We start from the raw sequence: 25007 nt of genomic DNA, 5'->3' as shown, positions 1-25007 counted from the left end.
AGTGCGGTCGTAGGGAGGGAGGGGGATTACAGGAGCGCCTGGAAGAAAAAAAAAAGAATAGCAGCAGTATAAGAAAGTGAACCTTCATTTCTTAAACGCTGATTGGGCAACTCGTGGAAGCAGCGAGGACTGATTGGTACATTACGGTGCTACTCATCTTCATCCCTTGTGGCCTTTTCTGTGTATGTGTTGTTTTTCACTCATTCCTCTGTACACGCAGGCATTGAAGGGTCCCCGCCTCCGCCCGGCGTATGTTTCAGTGTGTGAGGCGGTGATTGGCCGACTCCCAGAGCCCGCCTCCCACTTCTCCCCCCTCCTTCTCCCTTTCCCCCTCCCACCTTCTCACACACAAACACATCTTCACGGCATCCCGCGCCCAGCCGCCCGCTATTAATTACCTTCGCCTCTCATTTGTCCCGCCTCCCGCCTATCATTATGAAAGGCACGCGCACGCACACAACCCGCCGACCGGGAGTGGGGTGTGCGTGGCAGTGACTGCGGATTGGACCGCTTGCGAAGCGGACTTCATCTCCGATTGGTTCCTCGCCCTCCGGCTCCTCCATTCTCAGAACTTTGCTCTCCGGCCCACCACACACACAAACACACAGCCCCGCCCCCGCGCTGAAAGAAGCACCGCCTCTCGCTGGAGCGGTTTTTTTTTTGGCTTCTCTTTTTTTTTTTTTAAAGCGGCTCCTCTCCCTCCCTCCCGAAGGAGGCGGGGTCACGTGATGTTTTCGCCGTGGTGCCGCCGCGGCTGCTTGCCTGTGTGGAGAGCGAGCGAGTGAGGCAGAGCGGGGCGAGTGGACGGGGAGCCCTGCGCGCTCCGAACGGCTGGCAGTGAGTGAGCGGGTGGGCGCACGCCCCGCCGGTGGGCCGGCTTCGCGCCTCCCCCTGCGGGGAACGGCCGGCGTGGACGCAGACTGGGGCCACCCATGTCCAGCCGGGCCCGGGAGACCCTTCGCCTCTGAGGAGGGCGGCTCTTCCACCCCCCTCGCGCTCCCGCCCTCCCCCCCCCCCCGCTGCACAAGCGCGGCGCCGCCTGGCTCGGCTGTCCGGACCCTGCCCTGGCCCCTTAAAATGGCGAGCGGGATGCTCGGCGGAGAAGGCGGCTGCACCGTGCTGGAGGCGAGAGACCGGGCTGCGGGCATTGCCTCTGGAGCACCAGGCGGCGGAGGCGGCTACAACCACAACCAGCGGGCCAGCGCGTCCAGGCTTGCCGCTACTGCTGCTACTACTGCTGCTGCTGCTACCGAAGAGGACCAGGAGCTGATGGAAGGCGCCCCTTGCCCGCCGCCCGCGCAGCCCCCGCACCATCTGATGCTGCTTCTGAGGAGATCCCCCAGCAGCTCCCTCTGCCTCGTCCAGGAGGAGGACGCCTCGGCGACCGGGGGCAACGCCGGCGTGGGGCGAGGGGGCGCCGTGGCTTCATCGCGAGCCGGCCCCTCGGCGCCCTCAAGCCGGGCAGCTGCCCCACCGGCGGCGTCCGCTGTCGCCTTCGGGGACGACGTGAGGAAATGCGGCTACCTAAGGAAGCAGAAGCATGGCCACAAGAGGTACTTCGTGCTGCGGGTGGAGAGCCACCTGGCCCCGGCCAGGCTAGAGTACTACGACAGCGAGAAGAAGTTCAAGAGCAGCATGAGGGCGGCGGCGGCAGCGGCGGCGGCTGGTGGGAGCGCAGCCCTCTGCTGCCCACCCCCGAAGCGGGTGATTCCTCTGTACCAGTGCTTCACGGTTAGCCGGAGGGCAGATGCCAAGCACAAGCACATCATCGCCCTGTACACCAAGGATGAGTACTTTGCAATGGTTGCCGAAAACGAGACTGAGCAGGAGAGCTGGTACCAGGCAATCAGTGAGCTCATGAGCCAAAGCAAGAGGGGCTTCTTGGAGCAGGAAGACCAGGCTGATCCGCAGCTGGATGACGACGACGAGCATTACGGGACTGCTCTTCGGCCAGGGACCGTCTTCAAAGAAGTTTGGCAAGTAAATGTGAAACCCAAGGGACTGGGGCAGACAAAAAATTTGACTGGGGTGTACAGGTTGTGTCTTTCCACCAAGGCCATCCACCTTGTTAAGCTGAATAGTGAGGTGCCCTCTGTCCACTTACAGCTAATGAACATTCGGCGGTGTGGGCATTCAGAAAATTTCTTTTTCATTGAGGTGGGCAGATCTGCCTCCATTGGGCCAGGTGAGCTTTGGATGCAAGTGGATGATTCAGTGGTGGCCCAGAATATGCATGAAACCTTCCTAGAAACCATGAAAGCTTTGAAAGCCTTCTCTGAGTTTAGACCTCGCAGTAAGAGCCAGTCTTCCGGTGGTGGTAGCAGCACCAACCCCATTTCCTTCATCAGTACTAGGAGGCACCTGGGTAACCTGCCACCTAGCCAAACTGGCTTACAAAGAAGATCCAGAACTGAAAGTGTTACTGGGGGGACCCCTCCAACCACCAAGAGTAGTAGCTCTTACCGTTTCAGAACTTCCAGTGAAGGGGAGGGGACAATGACCAGACCATTTAGGTCAGTTACTGGAAGTTTGATTCATCTGAATACTGCAAGGATGAATTTGGGGCGTCAAGAAGGAAGTGGACGATATGTTAGAGCAGCATTTAGTGCATCTTATCACACCAGGTCTGCATCTCTGCCAGTGTCTCATTTCCCTTCCACTACTAGCCCCATCAGTGTTTCTTCAAGTAGTGGCCATGGATCAGCTTCCGATACCTTCATCAGGCCTTCCAGTTCATCCGTCTGTGGGTCCCCAAGTGATGGAGGTTTCATTTCTTCCGATGAATATGGTTCCAGCCCTGGCGACTTCAGGTACTTCCGTGTGAGGAGTAATACCCCAGATTCCTTGGGCAATACACCTCCAATCAGAGAAGAAAATTGTTTAAATGAATATATGTCTATGAGCAAGCAGCAAATGGATAATAATAGTTCAAGAGATGATTACCGGGAGGCTGAAAAATGCTTCAGAAAAAGAACTTACTCTCTAACTAAGCCTGCTTCTATACCAGCACAGCAGAAAACAACCCAAACAGCAACTTCATTAGATGAAGTTTCTTCAGGAAGCCATGGACGCCTGCCTTTTTCTGAATCGCCAAAATTCAAAAATAACCCTGAACCAGTGTATGGGGAATCTGCCCTTGATTCTGTATGCAATCAAAGCAGGAATAAAGCCAGAGATGATGGATACATGCCAATGATGCCAGGAGTTGCATCTTCTTTTGCAAGCAACAGTGATTATCTGCCAATGACTCCTAAAAGTGTGTCTGTTCCAAAGCAGATAAACAGTTCCTGGCCATCATCACAGGCTGATTCCAAAGGATATATGATGATGTTTCCTAGGGCTATCTCTTCACCTGTACGTAGTCCTTTAACTGGCTTTAATAAAAGTGGCAATGAGAAGTTGGCGAACAATGAGTATATGGATATGTCACCTGGAAACTCAGCTGCTCCAAAGCAACCTAGTGATTCAAATTATATGCATACCAACACCAGTTCCAAAAACTTTAGCTCATATTTCTCTCTCCCACGAAGCTTTAAGACTCAGTCAGGAGAAAATGGTGAGCATGATGAATACGTTCCAATGTCATCACCAGGAAAATTATTGTATAGTGGAGCTGAAAATGACAACAATATCAGCAATGATGTTCTGGCTAATGGCCATTCCAAATCATCTATGCTGAAAGCTTCAGATGAAGGACTTGAACAGAACAAAATTACCAGGCCTACAAGACTTCCATTAGGCACTAGAGGTAGTAACACTATACCAAGAATGTATGATCGTACAATTCCACTTGAGCCATCTAGTCCTGGTGAATATATAAATATCGACTTCGGTGAAAAGGCAAGTAATACACCTTATTCTTTATCTGCAGAAGGATCGCCATCATCTCTTGGCTCCAGTAGTGACCATAGGCAGTCACCACTTTCTGACTACATGAGTGTTGATCTTGATGTTCAGTCACCAAAGGTTGCTAAAGAACTATCCAACTCCTTGACAGATATTTCAATTTATGCAAGTTCTAGTATTCCCAGAAATCCACCTGATTCAGATTATGCTAGGCTCTCATTTGGTACTGCTTGTGTTAGCAAAGGAAATGGTAGGATTGATGACTATACAGAAATGACCTTCAACATGGCAGCAATGCCACCTGGACCATTTACCACCGAAAGCAAAAATGGCTTAAAGATTGATAGTCCTCCTTCCATTGTTAATAGACTGTGCATTGTTGACCAATATGCTGGTAGCAGTGAGTTCTCTGTTCCTAGTCCTGATCCGCCAGTAGTACCTAAAGTTATTCGTGCTGATCCACAGGGAAGGAGAAGGCATAGCTCTGAAACATTTTCTTCCACTGGCACTGTTACCACTTCCTCTTCTTTCTTTACTGATAGTAGCAAAAGGCACAGCTCTGCCTCTTTTGACAATGTGTGGTTGAAACCTGAAGAACACATTTCAGATGGCCATGAAAGCAAGATGTCCAGAGATACTTCAACGGGATTTCAGAATGGCTTGAACTATATAGCTCTAAATTTACAAGATAATTCTCTAAACTGTGAGGAGAGCCCTAGTTCACCAAACTGCCACCTCCCAAATGGTACTTTGAATCTGGAAAGTGGAGTGTATGTGAGCATAGACTTCAGCAGATCAGATGGTTTGAAGTGCAACTCTGCAAGAAAAGGTTTGTATTTTTTTTAATCACTCACACAAATTAATGCATGTATAATTTCAATGTATTATTGTAAATCACTATTTTCTTCTTTAAATTTGCCCCTTTTCCTATTTAGTGCAGTATTTTCACTGGCAGCATCACATAAGGAGTGTTCTGCATGCACAATTCAGGCCCAAGTGTTTCCTATCTTTTAATTTGAAAACATGTATTGACTGCTTTTTTTGTTCAATTGTCGTTATGAGTATGGGGTAGTAAAATAATCACAGAATATATGAGAAGCAGTAATTTGTTCTCATGCTTGTCTTCATTACCAACTTTGGGGTCACTGCCACACTCCTTTTTCAACATTCTAATAAAATATAGACATCAGTTCATCTAAATAACAATAATTTATTTGGAATCTGACTACTTTAGATTTTATGAATGGATTGGAATTTATCCCCTGGTGCATGGTTTTGGGTACCTTTCAAGGGAGGAATCTGCTTTCTGAGGTTCTGCGGAACAAACCTGCTACTTCCAGCCACAATTCCCCTTGCTCCCTCTACAATGAAGTCCAACTTAAAGCCACATCAAGACTGCAGTTTACCTTGAGATGTGCAGAATAAAGTGATATATTTTATTCATGTATAGCAGTCTTATGTAATTTTTTAAAAGTCACTGTTTTCATAACTGCATTATACATATAATCTGATTTTTAACAAGGGGTTAACAGTTGTTGTTTCCCTTGCAAAGCTTTCTGGGAAATGTAGTTTTGTGAAGAGGTTGCAGGTTTCAGAGCATTACGAAAATCTCTTCCTCTCTCTTCCTCGTTCCAAAGAGAGAGGTGTGTATATGTGTATTTGAGGTGTAGGTAATTCTGACAGTTAAACTGGCATGCATTTCTAATGTAGATGCTAATTTGGAAGACGTACAGCACCATTCTCTCCATACTGTATTTTACAGAAAAGTAAATGGAGTTCAGTGGGCTTGCTTCCTAGTATGCATACATAAAATTGCAGCTTTAACAATGGTTTTCTCATTTGTCCTGTGAGTTCAGTGACAATTTTTTAAGAAGGCTTGATTTAGTTGTGCATCACAGACACTTCTGCTGTGATACCCTGGTAATAGCTCCTTAGAATGTAGCGATGCAGAATGGAAGACATGAGAAGGCTTTTAGTACAGTAGTAAGCATTCTAGATTACTTCAGCTAGAATCTTACAGCTGCAATAGTGTTATAGTGCCTTGATCAAACCCTTTCTTTTAAAACATAATAACATGTCTGCAGACTTGGTCTTAGTTTATAGTTTGCTTGATTTTTAGCTTTTTCTGGAGGAAAAAGTGGAAGTCAGTTGTGTTTCACTATAAATCTTAATCTAAATACTGTTTTAATGGAGAGTGGCTATTCAGTCATTGTAGCTAATTATTTGTGCAAATAGTACTTTTAAAACCCAATATAACACAGTTGAGTACTGTAATAGGTATCCTGCTTTTGTTACTTAGAAAATTATACCTGTATCGCTTGATACAAAGACATGCAAAGAATGTACTGGACTCTGATAAACTGTCTGAAATGCTGAATCAGGGCTTCTAGGTACCCCTTAACTCAATCTGAATATATTCAGAGGCTTTAAGAGATTACATGAGTTTAGATTCTTTGGTGAGTCTCCTATTGGGAAAAGATTACAGTATATAAAAGACAAGTCAGTCTGTTAGCATTGCTTGGGGTTTTTGAAAAGTTTGTTATTTCCTTTGGTATACTTTTCTCTTTGCCCCTCTTTTTGCTGTGGTTAAATCCAAGTTGTTTGACTGCTCTTCTAAACCAGTGAATGACAGCATACTTGGAGTATCTTCCTCTTGTATGTTAAACTCCATTTAATTAGAAACAGAAGTGGTAAAGAAATGTACTGAATTTGGCCTTCTCTTGAATTTTTCAAACTTGGATTGTACTTTGCTCAATATAATTTAAAAAAAAACACCAGTGTAGGAGGGGGGACTTACCCTCCAGCTCTGATCATACTACCAGTTTTAAACTTTGGACGCTTTCATCAGTTTTTCAACATCTGTTGAAAACATTTGCCTGTTACTGCTGCAACTGAAGCATAACCAAGATGATTACAAGTTAAGTTTTTTAAAAACTTGCCTGACAGCAGTTTGCATATGGCTAATCATGTGTGTCTATGTACTTCTTTATGTGAATCTTTGGTCCCGATAATCTTTAAAATATGGAAGTAGTTAAGAAAATTCAGTCATTGGTAATAGTAGCTGAGTCTGCTAGGTAGATTTCAAGTTAGTGAGTACTTCATTGAAAAATTCTTTTAAAGTGTATATAAGGAAGAGATTTTGCTAGAGGCAGGGGGCACAATCCAGCAGAGACTTTGAGAGTGCTTAAGCTCATTGACTTTATGCTGGAATGTGGCCAAATCATTCATTATTTTCATCTGACTGTTACATAGCCAATCAGTAGATTCAGACAAAGCCCTGGTTTCAGAGTTAAAAGAAATGCCTTGGTAGTTGAAAATAGTAATGAACTTTTGAACACCTACAAGTAGAGATTTGAAGCATCTCCTCAGTTAGAACAGCAGAGCGGGTGGGGAGGCCAAGCAAAATAATGAAATGTTAGAGTTCCGCAATAGGTGACTTCTGCCTTTTGGGGCTGCTATGTTCTCACTTCACCAGCAAGAGCAAAAATTGCAGAACTCAACAGCATGCCTGTCCCATGCACAAGTCTGCTTGAGTTCCTTCAAGGGTGGGGCAGGTACAACATTGTTTATGCATTCTGTAGCTTACTAATGATCCCAGTTTGACCTTGGAGGTGTAGAATTAACTTCAGTATACTGTGATAAAAGTCAGCTATGAAACATGACTGATGTAGTCACATTTATTTTTCAGGTGCTTTCTGTAATGTGACAGTATTTTTCAAAATTTTAAATAATTCTTTTTTTATTAGAAAATTTTGACTTGTAGGTAAAATCTCAGTAGTGTCTCAGAAGTATGAGATAGGGCGGGGGAACTGTGACCTCACACTCTGAAGCATCATACCATTCTTGTTGAGACAGGTAGGTTAGAGTGTGTGCATTTCTGTTTAAAACTCTACAGCAAGGTTTGAGTTTCTGGTCACTTTTGTTGAACTCCACATTTTCTCATCAGTTTGTATACGGTCTTGTAATAACATATGCAGTTTTATTTCCCTCTTGAAACAGATTACTGCTCTTACAGCAAAGCTCAAAAAGTTTCATAAGATACCTGGAAATAAAACTTGAAAGTGCTTATAATTCAACGCTGTAAAATTGTTAACACAAGATCTGTTGAACATCTGAAGTTTCATTGTTAGAAGCCTGGGCCCCTCTACTAACAGTGATTGCAAAAGCCTCAAGTTCCCATTTTACCTTGATCCACATAAAAAGCTTGAAAACAGTTCCTCCTCTGTTGAGGTTATTACTCTGCTCCTCCTCCATCAATTTTGTGAATGGGAAAAGTTGAAAGGGTTGATTCACATCTCTGAATGACTGAAACTAGGGAAGTAGTACCATATAATTTTGTGATAAATTGAAGGTGACTTCTTATGGACTTAACTAAACATTATTCACAAGTGAGTGTAACATAAAACACCAACCACTTGTGTCACAGAAAATCCATTTTAGGAGTAGGAGAGGGGGTTACTAACCTTTTCTGCTTAACCCCCCCCCCCCCCGTTCCATATACATATTTATCCCTGTAAGGAATATTTATCTTTTAGAATGCCACTGAGGTGTTCTGGGGTGGAGCTAGAAAAGCATCAGGCAGGGAAAAGGTTAAAGACCCTCTCAATGATCTAATATTTCTCCACTCCAAATTGTTCCCTCTGAAAGGAGGTTTTCTGTAATACAAGTAGCTGCTAGAGTTAAGTTAGATCCTTTGGTCCAAGCTGACGTGATTTAAATTTATTTAAGCTTCACTGATGTAAGGTTTTCAAATATAGCAACCCTTCAAAATGTTTGCTTTTGTTATAGATCACTTTCCCCAACTAATGCACTTAAAATATGTTCATATACTTCTCCTTTCTTTATGTGTAACAACAACTTTTAAATATATAAGCTCTGGTTGCAAATGGCAATAAAGATGTTATTAAAAAAAAGAAAAGTACAAGAATGCTAAAAGATTTGGAAATATTGGAAGAAAGAATGGAGGCCAGCCATGTGCATTACCAAGTTCATAATTTATATGAAATATCACAGTTCATCTAATGTATTTTCCCTTACATGAGCTCTGGCTGTTACATGAGCCATGCATGTTCCCCTCCCCCTGGTCTCAACAGATCACTTTCTGGTTTGCCAAATTACTGTTCACAGTTTGATTGCGATTTGTAATCTTGGCTAGTAGGAATTGCTTAACTTGCTGTTTGCCAGTTTTGGCACCCCAGCACACAGTGATTTGGAAAGCTGAGAAGTGAGTACAGGAGGGGAAGAAGACCTTAAGCAGCTGTTATATCAGGTTGTCATAGAGAAACGGTGTGGGGCTATTCCATCTGCACAGCTGGGAGACCAGAAACTTTTGCTCCCTTCATTAGAAGTGCTTGTAACTGAGTTTGCTTATATCCTCATGCCCCAATCCATTTTCCTTTTGTGTCATGTCTTTTTAGATGATAAGCCTGAGAGAAGAAACTGTCTTCCTTGTTAGTGAGCCATTTTTGCTGCCGAACTGGGTAAAAATGTTTAGATAAATTATATTGTTTATAATTTATAAATTAAATTGTATTGTTTGAGTGACTCTGAATGAACTATCTGAATACTTGGCTTGAACTTGTACCTGCAATCACAGTATATCTCTTCACCTGCAATTTAAGAACCTTCCTGTGAAACAGAATAGGTTTGCTCACTAATGTGAAAGTGAATTGATTCTTGACTTTAAAAGAAAAAAAGTTGTTTATATGGAACATAACAGAAAAACCTGCAACAATATTAAACATTCCAGTGCCCATTTAGTGGTTGTGTTACATTTCTGATATTCTTCTAGTTGGTGTTCAGGCATGTAGTTCACAACTTTCTTTAAACTCATTATACTTCTTTGTTGTATCTCCTTTACCAAAGCAAAGTACAGAACCTGTTACCTTTTACTGATGTTGCTAATCAGCACTGGAAAACGTAGCATGTTGCTGGAAGCTGCATCATTGCATGCTAAGTCAATACTTTTTTGCTGCTTAAGAAAAACAAAAACAAATTGTTTATCTACATTGGGAGTCCATTGTAACTAGTTAACTAGGCAAATTCACATGCTGAAAACTGCACCCTTGTATTCTGGTACACTTGTCTCCTTGAAATGCTTGGAACTTCAGTGTAAGCATAACTGAGCACTGGATTTTGGCCTTTGATGAGAGCTTAACTGAAGATAATGAAAAGCATTTGGTCACTTTATTGCTAGGACACTGTTAGGACAGGAGATCAGAGTGACTGAAGGAACAAACAAGAATAAGGCAGCAGGAGGCAAATAACAGATATGTAGTTGCCACAGGAACTGAGTTACATAGGGCCTTTAGATCCTGCATATTTTTTTTTATAATTTTGTGCAAGCAAAAGTGTCATTCAACCAGAAGTGACAAAAGCATTGTACCTCCATGAATATGGGAAGAATTTATTATTGGCAATGGGGGGAGAAGGGGAGGAGGAAGACTGTGTTTTAGCAGATGGTGGGTGAGCTGGGCTTGAAATCCTAGCTTGTATCACTTATTCATTATAATTAGATACCTGGGATCTGTTTTTCCCACCAAATCCTTAGTTTGCTTATACAGTAGTACCTCAGGTTAAGTACTTAATTCGTTCCGGAGGTCTGTTCTTAACCTGAAACTGTTCTTAACCTGAAGCACCACTTTAGCTAATGGGGCCTCCTGCTGCTGCCGCGCCGCCGGAGCCCAATTTCTGTTCTTATCCTGAAGCAAAGTTCTTAACCTGAAGCACTATTTCTGGGTTAGAGTGTGTAACCTGAAGCGTATTTAACCTGAAGCGTATGTAACCCGAGGTACCACTGTAGTATAAAAGCAAGACCTGGTTTTCTAAAGTAAAATGTTTTTAATATTTAAGGGAGAATATTTGCAATTAAGAATGTCCAAACATTTCTTTATAAGAAATAGGATGGTATTGACAGCTTCTGTTCAATGTAGGCTAAAGTTTTTAAAAGAGTTGCACAATCTTACTTTGTGGCTGAGGGGTGGGAAGGAGGAAGGATAAATCTTTACCACTGTTTGTCCTAAAACTGTGACTCATCTTTAAAAGGTCTGTATGACCCAGAGTGCCTCCGCCTTGGCCCACCCTGCAAATTGCTGTTTGTTTTTTAAGTTTAGTCACATGTAGCTTTATTAGGCATCTTAAAGGCAACCTAATGATCACCTTCATACTATACATGTTGAAACAGAAACATCCATGTTTTAGAGAAGCAAATTGGCATATACTGGATACTGTAGCATCAGATTGTGAGACAATTATTGGGGTGGTCATCTTTTTCCTGGCGGGACTTCTGTGCCTTTAACACCTTTATGCCAAGAAGCACTTCAGCAGCTGGAGCTTGTTACATTGTTTTGACTATGCAAGGCACTTTATCTGTTGCAGGCGCAGAATTACATTAGGGAGGCATAATAGCTACGTGCCTAACTGCCTTGCATCTGATGGCCCAGATGTAGATCTCCTTTTTTCTGAAGAATTAATACAACTTTTATATTTGGTTTTTCAGGCTGTGTACAAATGTGCACACGTATACCAAGAAACTCCCTACCCTGTCCCATGGTTGGGTAGGGAGGGGAAACATTGAGAGTGTTTGAAGTAAGAGAGGTGTCTGTGGGAGGTAGGTTTAAGAGCCAAATTGCTGATTCAGAGATATCAGTGGTGCAGCATTTACACCACTGTCCCTCTTCAATCTCTCCCTCCCTCCCTCCCCTTCTCCTTCTTCCTCCCTCCCACCCCTCCTCTGGATCTCTGGATGTCTGTCACGTACACCTTCCACATACATTTCAACCTAAGCTAAAACTCCTTATCCTGACATACTAGCTTGTACAGTGAGAAGTATTTGATCTCAGGCAACATTCAGACATGCTACCCACTTCCTGAAAGGGCTATCCTGTAGGTTATTTCTTAACATGCCTTTCAATACTTTAGTGAAGGGAGAGAAATGTAGGTACATAATAGACATAGTGGTATTGGAAGGGGGTTGGTTTTAACCAATTCAATAAGTGGTTTTTGTGGAAGGAAAAGGCAGAGAGATTTTATGGAACCATTGGAAATGTACTGCATAAAACACTTAGCATAATAAAAACATGTGGGTTTCTACTGTTTTAATGTGTGGCAAATGAAATCTCCAAAGTAAAAAAAGTAAAATCTCAGTAAAATTTCCAGGAGAGTAGCATTTTGATGCATTTCTTTCCTACCTTTTCCTCCTACAAACAGTAGCAGAAAGATTTTGCAAATGAAGTAAATGTTTGCAAAATCTTTTAAACTTGCTTGTCTCATACAATTTGCAGAATCCAGCTTTACTCAGTTCTGACTTTGGGGTTGGTGAGGTGTGCTTTTGTGTGTTCGCTGGTGCATGAGATTCCCATGCTTACTGGTTTTTGACCATGTATACCAGGGGTTGTCAGCCTGGTCCCTACCGCCCACTAGTGGCCTTTTCAGGATTCTAGGTGGACGGTAGGGGGTTCTACGGCACAAGCTGAATCCTCCTTCCATCAAGCACTGGTGGGCAGTAAGGAAATTTTACCATCAAGAAAGATGCATTAGTGGGCGGGTGGTAGGTATAAAAAGGTTGACTACCCCGATGTATACAGCTGTAGGCACTTCAAGACTTAATGTAAGAGATACCTATATCTATGTATCTGTAAGTATACAGTGGTACCTCGGGTTACAAACACTTCAAGTTAAGACTCCACTAACCCAGAAGTAGGACCTCGGGTTAAGAACTTTACCTCAGGATGAGAACAGAAATCACGTGCCGGCAGGAGGCCCCATTAGCTAAAGTGGTACCTCAGGTTAAGAACGGTTTCAGACCTCTGGAATGAATTAAGTTCGTAACCAGAGGTACCACAGTATATATATAGAGAGAGAATGCCCATGCCTTACTGAATGTTGATCCTTCTTATATTTAGTTTGGGGTGATGGATGATCTGCTCTCATTTAGGAAAGAGCTGTAGTTCAGTGGCAGAACTCATGCTTTGCATACAGAACTTTGCAGGTTCAGTCCCTGGAACTTCAAGGTAGAAATAAGAAAGATATGATCTGACTCAGGATAACATAACTTACTATGCCATCATGTTCTTTTTCTTTTTTCTAATATCTTTCTTAGTGTATTTTTTGCTATTTAGGACTTTCCGTTACATAGTAGCTCTAGTGTTTAAGTTGTTGTAGACAGAAGTTGGATTGAAATCCACTAGTAAATCTGAGTGATTTGCAGATTCTGACTACAAATTGAGTAACGAGTAACACCTTGTTCCTTCATTATAATAAGTGTATTTCCCCAATCCCCATCAATATTTGCACTTGTCTCCAGTTGATGGATCTTAGGAGTCTAGTAAAAAATAAAAGACATTTTCCTGCACCTGGTTTAAGTGAATCCTAATATTTCCTGCTCCCTGCCCTTTTCCATACTTTTCAGCCATTACATCTCTTAATCCTTCCCATGTTTATTTCTGCTTGAAAAAAGTCCTTCAAAAATATTGCAAGCTAGGCTGTAGTGATATTTTCTAGCTACTTTTAGTATTGCTTATGACGGCATGCTCTGGAAACTTGTTGTTCAAGGTATCAGAGACAGATGTTCTTGGGTTCTTCTAAATTTGTGTGTGTAATCATTAATTCTAGTTACTTACTGTGCAGCTGTGTATATCTGTGTTCAGTTGTTACGTTATGAAATCACGGAAATTCACAATCAATTGTGGAACTCTGTAGTTTTAGACACTAGTCTTTGGGGGAGGGGCTTTAGATGGCAGGTGTTAATTAGCAATTAGCATTTATCTCCCTCCAACACTTGTTCTTTACATTGGCTTTGACAGTACTGATAGGTGAGAGAGGAAAAAAACAAATTTGCCAACTGTAATTTAATAAAGAAACACTCTGAACAAGTGCAGTTTTGCACTTTAAACTCATTAAATTGTAGCTCTATCATGACTACAGAAAATAAATGATGTTTGTTCCTGCTCTCCTGATACTAAACAGATTTACTTGGGAACGAGCACCATGTTGTTGTAGGAAACCATAATGTTGTTTTTTAAAAGGAATGAATGTTTTGTTGACAGTATCAACTCCTGTGGGCCATGACATGCCCACAGCGGCCCAGCTGCTGATGCTGGGCTTGTCTGCTGCTGCCTTCATCACCTGCCATTCTTCTGAGTGGTGATTTGGAGGCCTCCTGAGCTGCAGGACTCTGGACCTCAGCCCTGGCTATCAGCCCTAGTGGAACCACTGATTAGAATAAGGACTGGTTCAGTTATGCTAGGAATTTATATCTGAGTCAAACATGAAGGGTCAGCACTGTGAATGCAGCTCTGTGTGGAATACATATATAGGCTTGAGGTGTGAAGGACTAGATTGTGCCCTTTGTGCATTTAAACATCTGAGAAGATCTTCATCATTGAGATAGGATCACTCTATTAGTTGCTATGAATGCTCTACAACAGTGATGGCCAAACTTGGCCCTCCAGCTATTTTTGGACTACAGCTCCCATCATCCCTAGCTAACAGGACCAGTGGTCAGGGATGATGGGAATTGTAGTCCCAAAACAGCTGGAGGGCCAAGTTTGGCCATCACTGCTCTACAACATTGCTTGTGCCGATGGAATATTTGAGTCAGCACCATGTGACACTATTCAGGTGCAGAGTGCTTTACTTAATTCATCCTCACAACAGCCCTGTCATCATTATTCCCATTTTACAGATGAGTAATTCTAGTTGAATGAGCCATTTACCCAAAACTTGTTTCTCACTTTGTATTTTGTACTGGGTTGGGGTACCCAAGTATAAACAGCCCAAGTTGAATATAGAAGGTCCCAAGTTTTGTACTGTGACGTGGTGACTGAAAGATCAGTTTACTTTTTCTTTGGTTTTAAATGCAAATTTTCCATGTGTTTGCCCTTCAAACTTGACACAGCTTGTGTGTATTTTGTACTTGTACCCATAGCTGTGTACAAAATATAGAGAGGGAAATACTTAAGGGTGGATTTAAACCTGCTACCTTTAATCCATGTGTTCAAGACATTGCAGGGCCAGAAGAGTGAAATTTCTATAAGAGAAGGAGGTGGGTGGGTTAGAGACTCACATTCCCATTGCATGCAAGAGATCTGGAACAGAGGAGAGGCCACATATTATCCTGCACTTCTTCTCTCCTGAAAATGTCACACTTCTGGCTCTGCTTTGCCTCAAGAGAAGCAGTGACTGACTGGGCTGGGAAGATGCCCATTGGAGGTGGAATATGAAGTTCCACTGTAAGACCACTCTACTATATCTACAGTTACAGTTACAAAGGGATCTGAATTCACTTAATTGGAGTCTAGTCTGTTTAGCAGCAAAGTAAAGCAAGTGTGTCATCTGTTGTGAAGGGGTGTTCAGTAGAACAGTCTAGCTTGGAGTGTTTCCCTCAGCCTCTGGCCAGAGGCAGCTTAATTTTCTGTTTGCCTGTTTTGAATTTGCCATACTATTTTTGTAGATCTGAATATATCCTGTTGCCACTAGTTCTCATCAAGAATCGGATGCACAGTCTACTTGTTCAGGAGTGCGGTTTTTTTAAGGAGTGGCTCTGTTAGTGATTCTGAATAGAGGTTCTTTTGGGAGGGCAGGTATGTATACAGTGGTACCTTTGGTTACGAACTTAATTCATTCCGAAGGTCCATTCTTAAGCTGAAACTGTTCTTATCCTGAGGCGTGCTTTTGCTAATGAGAGGCCTCCCACTGCAAGTGTGGATTTCTGTTCGCATCCTGGGGCAAGGTTCTCAACCAGGAGCAGCTACTTCCGGGTTAGTGGAGCTCGTAACCAGAAGTGTTCGTAACTAGAGGTACCACTATTTGCAAGAAGATACAAGGTGCACTATTGTTCTTTCTGTCTGGTGAAAGCCACTGCAAGTTTTTGTGTCAGTACAGTAAAGTAGGAGTCAATACAATAAAAAGCTGTGACTTGTAGGAATGTTTGTGATTCCTTGACACTGATTTCCCCCTTTTTTTAAGCGGGATAAGAATCTTTGAGATTGGACAGTTACATTTGAGTGGGCAATTCACATCAATTACAGCCTATGTGAATGGCACAGGATAACATGCTGCTGAGATTGCCACAACATCTAGGGTCCTTTGGGGCAATCAGGGTCTGATCATCATAATCATTTTTCACAAATTCCAAATGCTTAGACTTTGTCTACAACAATCACTTCTGCTTTTGTTGACCCTTGATTGTAATGCAGGATAGGTCTTCTCCTTTTAAGGTGATTGGTTGCCTGAAGTGCATCAAGTTCCCCTATAGTTTTTTTGGGAGAGTTTTTGTTAGTAATTTTATCTCACCTGTCCTAAATGGCCTGGGCCCTATGTACCTGGCATATTGGCTTACAATCATAACCAATCACCATTCCCAAAAACATAAATAAAAGGACACTTGCCCTTTCCCCAGATGGCTTGACAAAAGTATGAGCCTGTGCATCCTATGAAGCCATTGTAAGATCATCCCATTTTGGGTTTCTAGAGGCCTTGGCTTAGTAGGTCTAAGCAAGGCTAGTGTGTGAGCCTTTTAATTGGGCATTAATAAAGTGCTGTAACTCACTGAGGTTTTGTTCACACTTGAACACTGCTGCTGCAACTAGTCCATATCTTACCCCAATGTGATCCTGGTATTCTTAAGGGTGGGCACTGCAGTCAGATGTGAGCCAGTTCTTAAGTTAGATGAAATACAGGCTGGGTTTGCAGGAGCAGGAGTACTGCATCACGCCACCGCCAGTTAAACACCATCAAAATAATGCATGTTTATGTGGCAACCACTGTGAGAACAGCATGCTGGACTTGATGGTCCACTTTGGCCTGATCTTGCAGGGATCTTCTTATGTTCCCAGACCAAGCACACTTGTTGTGTGTGACTTTTATTTAAAATGTGAACGTTGCACATGAACATTTTATGTATGTAATAAAAAACCCTAAAATTATTAGAAGCTAGGACAGGAGTGAAGAATATAGCAAAGCAAATGTGTAGGTGAATGATTTAAACTTAAGAATAACTGAGACACTAAAAAGTGCATAGCAACATAAAATCAAATTTTAAATTTTAGTTCTCTAGGGTATGTTCTGCCCTCCTTGTAACAGTGTTGTTACATGAAGCACTATGCTTTTCTCTGGAAGAATATATGACCAGCATTCACTTATTAGGGAGAAATTAGGTGTGCACTTGGGGACTGGAGTGGGAACTAAGTTGGCTCTCCAATGATTCCTTCGCACAGCCCTGCACTAGTATTTGTTTCATGAAATAGTGGGGGAGCCTCTTCGCCCATATTCATTAGGACTCTGCCATTTGTTTTGGATGAGGCACGGGCCCCAAATGACTATTCTGCTTTGGAGATACTGAGACTGCTTCACATTTTTAGACTTCCCCAAAGTGTTTCCAAGCTTTTCTGTAAATGTAGATTCTAACCCGAGATGCAGGAGTGTAGTTTGTGAATGACAGCTGTAGCTTCTAACCTCTACCAGGGCTCTCCTCTTTGTTGAATGTGTTCAGAGCAACAGCTGTGGCAGTTGGAGTTGCTACGCCTTCCAAGAACAGCTTGAGAAGTACAACTGACAGGGAGATAGTTTGAACCCTGATCCTGGCCACTTTGTGAATGACTTTCCACAGCTAAGCCAAGCTCTTGAGGATCAGATATGTGGCGATCCCATGTCCTAAATAAAACTACGCTCCTCCTCTTACTTTTCCCCTCGATGCCCAGTCTAGCAGACTTCATTTCTTTATAGAAGGGGCTCTTAATGCATTCCGTTTTCATCCAATTATGCAAAAAAGAAAAGAGAAAAAAAAAGTTATAGGCACTTGATTATTTCAATAGAGATGACACCTGAGGCTTTGGAAAATGAGGTGAGATGAGCCTCTGCCCCAGATCAGAGGCAAAGATAGATGTCATATCCATGCCAATGAGATGGGTTCAGGGGCAATTTATTTTTTTGTGCACATCCCTGGTAGAAATTGATTACTTCAGTGAAGATCAAACTTTGGCTGCAGCTCATGGTTAGCGAGGGAAGAGCTTTAACATGAATCTGGCTCAGCTCAGTGCAGGAGTAAAAAAATGACTAGGGAGGAGCAAATCAGGTCTGACCTCCTCTCTGGCAACCCTCACACTTGTGCAGTCCCAGTAACCCTCAGTTTGAATTCCTGTGCTATGTGAACCAGGCTAGTGTGTTTTGCAACCTTCTGCCTATATGGGTTATAGTGCTTATTCAAAGGTACTTAAGCTGCTGAAGAATTGGTACCAAGTGCAGAAAGTCAGGAGTGTAATGAATGTTTTGAAAAGTTCAGTGGAAAAGTACAGAAGACAGTAAGGAACTGGCAGTTATTGACTTCGGGTAATGCTAGTTTTAGATATTAAACTTGTGGTGGAAAAAATAAAGTGGGGAGGAATCCAGTATGTCATTTCCCACACAATGTTAACTATTTTCCTTTGATATGTTAACTTCTCAGATATAGAACCAGATGCTGCATGTAAGGAAGAAACATCTCTAAAGTGTGAGGGAACAATGGTCCTGGAAACGATCTTTAGTATTTGTCCTTGCTTGTACTTCTTAGTGACAAAATCTGTTCTTTGGGGACATGAAGGCACACTTAGACAGAATAAAACACAAACACACACACAAACATTTAACCACAGACATGATTTTTATTTGATTTTAAAAACTTTACTGAGGAACATATAGTTCTTCCTCCCCAGTGTCACAGAACTTTGGGTTTGTGTTCTGACAAACGACATTTTGGAATCTTCTGGAGACCATTTCAGCTCCAGGTGGCTGTTCATCTCACATATTGAGTTGTTGGAGAGCAGCTGCCCTGCAAGCAGAATGGGCAGTTTTCCTTCTGCCATGTTTTTCATCCATTTGTGATGTCATGCAGAAAATCACTCGGTCTTCAGGGTCTGTCACATTGTTTGCTTTTTAAAATGTCACTTTTTAAAAAATCCAACCAAATATAAAAAAGTCACTTGGATTGTTGCCTCAGTACTCAGTATTGCTGGAATTCCTAATTTGTTTTTATTATTATTACCTAAGTAGATTTTCTTTGAAGAGGGGAGTTTGAGAACTGAATTGCTAGATCCCATTTCTAGTTACTGAATTATGACAGTGGTTTTCATAGTTGTTATATAAACCAAATAAAGAATATATTGGGGAGACAAGAAACACACACTGACCTTTGGGTTGCCTTTTCTGGTTTTTGATGTTGTGTGTATCTATCTACTGGTATAATATTAACAGGCTGTGAAAGCTGCTGTGATACTAAGCTTTCTTGGGATAAATTTCTCCACGTTGGACTCCCACTATCTGCTGAATGTGGTGAACTTTCATGTGGGTTACATTAAGGAAACTAACACTTACTTTCCTGCTCCTATGTAGGGGTGGTGGTATATGTAACGCATGGTACCTTACTTGAAGAAATCCCTCAAAACACTTGATGCCTCTAGTTTCAAATTGCTCCATTTTTAATTCTTCACCTTGTGAGGTTTCAAGATTCATAAAATGTTGATGGGAATATGTGAAAGAGCCATATTTCAGCTAAGATTCTCCTTGAAATCATTTTAAAGGAGAATTGCTTTGTGTAACATAAGGTGGAATAGATCAGGGCTATTAAGAGTAGCCACTGGACTGCATACCACATGCTAATTCTATATTGTGACTTGGCAGGTGCTTCACAACTCCTTATTCCCAATTTTGTACCACCAGATTATCTGGGGAAACTGAATGTATGAGCTTTAGTGGATTGAAATACATGGTTCATGTGACATGAATGTTCCAGGCACCTTAAGTTTTGATGGGATACAATAAATCCTGGAGAAGAAAAAATGAGAGTGGTTCCTCCCAGCACCCTGGATCTAAACTTGGCCATCAGGATTGTACATGCATTGATTAATGTCTTAAGGATATCATGATAATTTCCTCAATTGTCAGTTGTGCTCTGCATACCATGTACAATAAACCAAACTGGTCTTTTTTCTGTTTCACCTGCACTAAAATATTTTTGTTCTTCCCTTAGACTGATGGCATTACTATGGAAACCATTGTGAGAAGAGCAGGCTTTCCAGCTGGTATCTCCATAACTGTGTGGTGCTTTTGGAAGCAGAGCCCATCTCCAGTCAACTCCATTCACTTCCACCAGCACAGACACAGACATGCATCATTGGGAATGATTTTTCATCGCGTGTTGGTTGAGACTACAATTGTGCTTTTCCAAATTAACTTGGTCATATATAAGTTTTGATGACAGAGGTTTCTTTCCTCCCCCCTTAGCATATCTGTGTGGGAGAAAAGATGAATGCTGTGTTCCTTCTACACTTCCCATAAGTTTGTTTTGAGAAGTCACTTGGTATCTGAGAATCTACCTAATATGAGTTTTGCTTTTCTAGTACTTGAAGTGATAGCATAAATGTTTTATAAATGGTTTAGAATTATATTATTATTATTATTATTGCAGTTTAAAACCATTTTGAAGGGATGGGAACAACAGGCCAAGGCTTTGATCCTAAGCATGCTTGTTTGTAAGTCTCATTGAAATCTGTGGGTTATATTTTTGGGACTAGAGGCCTGCAGCCAATGTTTTGAATAGACAATTGCAACACATACAGCCTTCCCCACCCCGCTACCTAATAAATAGGCTACCAGAGAATCTCTTCCATGTCCCCCTCCTCATGCATGCTCTTCCTATTGCCTGTCTATTTCTCTTACATGCATAAGAGAAGCTTATTGTTTAGCTTCACCCACTTCATGCCTTGGCCAGGATGGAATAGGTGAAGAAGCTACCACCTCTCTTTGCCTTCCTACCCACCTCCCTGATCCTCAACATTTGTAGCTGCATTTGCAAAGAAGTCATTTATTGTTTGCTCCATCAGTGGCCACTTTTGAGAACAGCTGCTGCTAGAGCATACTGTAAAGATAATTTGCAATTTCTGAGGAATAAGTGTGTGTGAGTACATGTGCACACACGCAGGCACGCACACAGCCCAGCCTTTTCTCCTCTTCCAAGGCAGGTAAATGTCCTGATCCTGTACCAACTGTAAGGAAATAAGAACCACTAAAATCAGTGGGACTTACAGGTAAACATGCATCGAACTAGTCTGTAACCCAAGTGTCTGTCTCTCTCTCACACACACACAAACTCTATCTTTGGCTCGCTTCTGGAGAGAGAGACACATGCACAGATTGTGGTGAGATTTCACAGCCACAAGAACAATATGCTATAAGGGAGAGAAATGGTACTTAAATGAGACTTGGGGTGGGGGTGGGGTTGGTTAAATTTTGCTTTATGATGCAAGAGAGTTATGGATTCTAGTCTTTTTTATTTTTATAATCCTATGTCCTCTTAAATTGAAAATTGTTGAGAATATCTCGAATGTAAAGGTAGAACTGAAGAATTGGTTGTATCTTGATTATAGTTTTCATTTTTCTTTATCTCCCTGTGTAGTCCCCCCCCCCCAATTAATGATATTTTGGATTAGCAGGGAGTTGATTTCTTTATAAGTTCAAATGGGGGAGAAATGCAGACTTTACAACTGTATATTTTCCCTGCATTACAATGTTGATGTGCTGTAGAGCTTCTATAGAGAGGATTCCTTAAACTTTAGTGAAAGAACCCTTTTCATTTGGAGCTATTTTTCTTTCTTTACAAAATTAGGGGACAGAAAGACTGTCCTATTATACCTAATGTGGGGAAAGGGATACATTATCTTACTAGGATTATTGTTTAAATTGGGAATTAAAAATTCCTTAAACTTTAGTAGAAGAACCCTTTTCATTTGAAGCTATTTTTTTTTTCTTTCCAAAATTAGGGGACAGAAAGACTGTCCTATTATACCTAATATGGGGAAAGGGATACATTATCTTACTAGGATTATTGTTTAAATTGGGAATTAAAAATTGTAGCCAGAAGCCAGGTGCCTCACTTACGTCATTAAAGAGCATGACACTAGTTATTGGTTCTGACACTAGTTGTTAGAACTTATAGTATATACTAATAATTAGAAGCACTGATAACTGAAAGGGTTGAAAGCAGTAAACAAATCCTCAGGCACCACACAGCTGGTATTCCTCTACGTTGTATATTGTACAAGTATTGAGTAAGGGTTGCCTCACCTTTTGACATCTGACCTTTCCAAAGTGCAGTGGGCCTACCACTTTACTTACACTATCACAGCCTTATGTGGAGGGGGGAATAAATAAATTAAGAGTGGGGGGAACCTCCCATTCCGCGCCTCCATTTTATTTATTTTCCACGTACCCAGTGGGTTTTCCTTTCTTACTGGCTTCTGGGAAGGAGGCATGAGAGCTCTGGAAGTGTCCCAGGACCCCCCTCCCTTTTTTCTTGATTTATTTATTTGCTTTTCTGTTACACATTCTCCGCTGATACATAAACTAAATACATAACACATAATACTGACCACATAAACTAATACAATCAAAACAAAACAAATATATCCTTTCATATACTTCCCTTCCACTTCTTCCATAGTTTCTTATCTAATCGCTTCCAAACTGCATCTTCTTGTTTCTCTAAATTTTTCATTCTTCCTCTCTTTACCTCTTGTTATAACTTACGCTGCTGAAGTGCTCACATCCTGCTAGGTTAATTATCTTGTTATAATGATTTTTCATATATTCTATATATAACTTCCACTCTTCCTTAAGTTTTTTTGTCATCTCTGTTTCTTATTCTATTACTCATAGCCGCTAATTCCACATATTCCAACAATTTATGATACCACTCATCTTTTGTTGGAACGACATTCGTTTTCCATTTTGGTGCCAGTAAAATCTGAGCAGCAGTGGTGGCATACAGCAACAGACTCACTTGATTATTTGGGACTTCAGATGTTATTATGCCCAGGAGAAACAGCTCTGGGCTTTTAGGGAAAGATCTTTAAACATTTGTTTAAGCTTGTTATAAATACACTCCCAATATTCTTTAATCACGTTGCAGGACCACCCAGAGGCTGGTGAGGAAGGAAAACCGCTGGGTGTGTGGGTAAAGGGAAAATAAATGGAATAGCAGGCTCCCCCGCTTCCCATTTATTTCCTACCCCACCCTACCCCGTGTAAGGTTGTAAGTGGCAGACCCACCGTACTGGACCAGTTTGTATAACAAATTAGATCCTCCTGTCAGTTTTGATGTTCATGACTGTGTACTGGAATTTATTTTTGGTTAGTATTAATATACATGTCACACAGTGATATAGGTGATTTCTGACAAATATAGCTGGCATATAGTTGGCATCCATGAGTTTATGCAGAGCCCAGTAATCAGAAGGAGGAAAAGAAATATGCTGCAGAGTTTAAAAGCACAGATGAATATCTGAATCTAGAAAAGCAAGGTTTTCAAGAGTATAGTTAACTAGTTGCTGCTAAACAGATTTTGACTTAAAAACATGACCACTTTTCTAGACCACAATACTGTCTTGCCATGTACGTTTTGTTTGGACTCTGTAAATTAACAATGCAATAGGTACTTTACATCTTTTCATTTAAAAAATGAAAATTGGGTGATAGTTAAGAAATGATTCTGAAAAAGGTTTAACAAATGTTAACAAATATTAGATCCTGAGGCTGCCATGGTACAATATACAGCACTGATTTTACAAATGCTGAATAAATAAGCAAATGGGTAACCTCAACTCTACTGGTACAAATACTAACAGGTACAGCATAATAAATATGCAATCTTTTTTGTCTTAGTTTACAGCAACTAACTTATTCAGTATTGTGCTGGAAGATCATTTTCCAACTATGTAAAACATATCACTATGTGGGCAACCTTCCAGCCACCCGTTTTATGCTGCTGTATAGTACAGAAAAACCAATGATGGAACAACGTTTGTCCTGTAAATTTAATTTGATATTGACAGTTATTGTCTGTACAAACTAAAACATATATGGTTGAAACTGTTCATTATATTTGCTATTTCTGCTTCACTGATCTGTTAAAAAGTTTTGAGCTGATTGATCCGGCTGTGTCTTCCATTGTAAATATTGTTACATCATTTTTCATGGTAAAATGCAGCACATTTGCAATTTTGGGAGACTGGCTTGAAGCTCTGTATAGTGTTTATATTTATCTGAATTGGCTTTCCATAGAGCTACTCGCAGTAAATGTGTTCATGGTAGTGTTGGTGCAGTTGAGTCTTTATTTAAAATGGCTTGCTTGCTAAAGTAGTGCTTTTCTGTATACATTCATTCAACTTTTAAGAGTGGATTTAAGTTTTAGTATCCTCTACATGCAAATTACCTGGATCTGTTCAGCCAAAAACTATTATGGCTCATTTAAAATGCTGCAAGAATACTTAGTGTGGCTCAAAGCATTCATTAGCCGATGGCACTGATCAATTCATTGTAGTTGTGGGTTTTTAATCTGATTTTTAAATGGAGCATGTGAAGGGCTGTTGAGAGCTGATACCAGTGTTGTAAGCCATTAATGTACAACACTTGCTTCATTCACAGGAGTGGCCCTTTGATATGGACAATGTAATATTCATGAAAGTATTATGGCCAGCCCCCGAATCTTATACACGCTTCTGAAATCAGGAAATGCAATAGTTGTTCTTGCTAAGATCCGGAAATCCCCAGTTCATGAGTTTCATTACTCACAAAACAGACCACTCTCTTCAAGAAAACTGCTTTTAAAGAAGCATATGAACTTATTCTTCATTAAAAACAATAATTTATCTTCAGGTGTTCTGCCAGTTTTGAAACACTAGAATGAATATTAATATCAGTCAAAAGCAGGAGTTGACTCAAACATTTAACTTTTGTAAAACTCATACTTTGGAAATAGCTCACGATCCCTGTATTTTTTTATTGGTTGAAGACATTTAGGCTCTTAATACAGTTAAATCACTAGAGGTGTAAGTTGCTCCTGGACCAAAATATGCTTCTTTCCTTCACTAGATATGCCCAAGTGTGTTAGTACAGGTCATCTAGAAGGCTTTCAACCTAATCCCATGCAGAATTAGTCACACCTAAGGCCATGAAAATCAATGGGCTTTTCTAGGACCCAACGTTAATTTCTTGGCTGTTGGTGTATAAAGGGAGCAGGCAAGACTGAGCAAATAGACAACAATGGTTTCTGGTTACAGTTATAATGTGCTGCATGAATCCCTCTACTATTGTTCTCATGTGAGGTGTTTTAGATGGGAATGGGACAGAAG

At 41.3% G+C, this 25007-nt stretch overlaps 1 protein-coding gene across 4 annotated transcripts; it reads left to right on the top strand.

Annotated features, from left to right (window-relative positions):
- The first annotated feature begins 444 nt into the window (after positions 1–444).
- On the top strand, positions 445–23966 carry IRS4 (insulin receptor substrate 4). 4 transcript variants are annotated; one of them, XR_014543678.1, is made up of 5 exons: positions 714–4675; positions 5081–5989; positions 7593–7701; positions 9264–9326; positions 19850–23966. XR_014543678.1 is itself a non-coding variant. In XM_083595812.1 (3 exons), exons 1-2 carry the CDS (start codon positions 1078–1080, stop codon positions 9299–9301), a joined length of 3636 nt encoding a protein of 1211 aa, XP_083451938.1. In that variant the 5' UTR covers positions 629–1077; the 3' UTR covers positions 9302–9326; positions 19850–23966. The 4 variants fall into 4 exon arrangements, 2 of the variants coding, with proteins under 2 accessions (XP_083451939.1, XP_083451938.1); XR_014543679.1 differs by having other exon boundaries at positions 5081–7701; XM_083595812.1 differs by lacking the exons at positions 5081–5989; positions 7593–7701 and having other exon boundaries at positions 629–4675.
- Positions 23967–25007: the final 1041 nt, after the last annotated feature.

This window comes from Podarcis filfolensis, assembly GCF_964270895.1.
Source record: "Podarcis filfolensis genome assembly, chromosome: Z".
In the NCBI taxonomy this organism is placed as follows: domain Eukaryota; kingdom Metazoa; phylum Chordata; class Lepidosauria; order Squamata; family Lacertidae; genus Podarcis; species Podarcis filfolensis.
The sequence above is the reverse complement of the archived record's forward strand: the minus strand, read 5'-3'. Positions and strand labels throughout refer to the sequence as shown.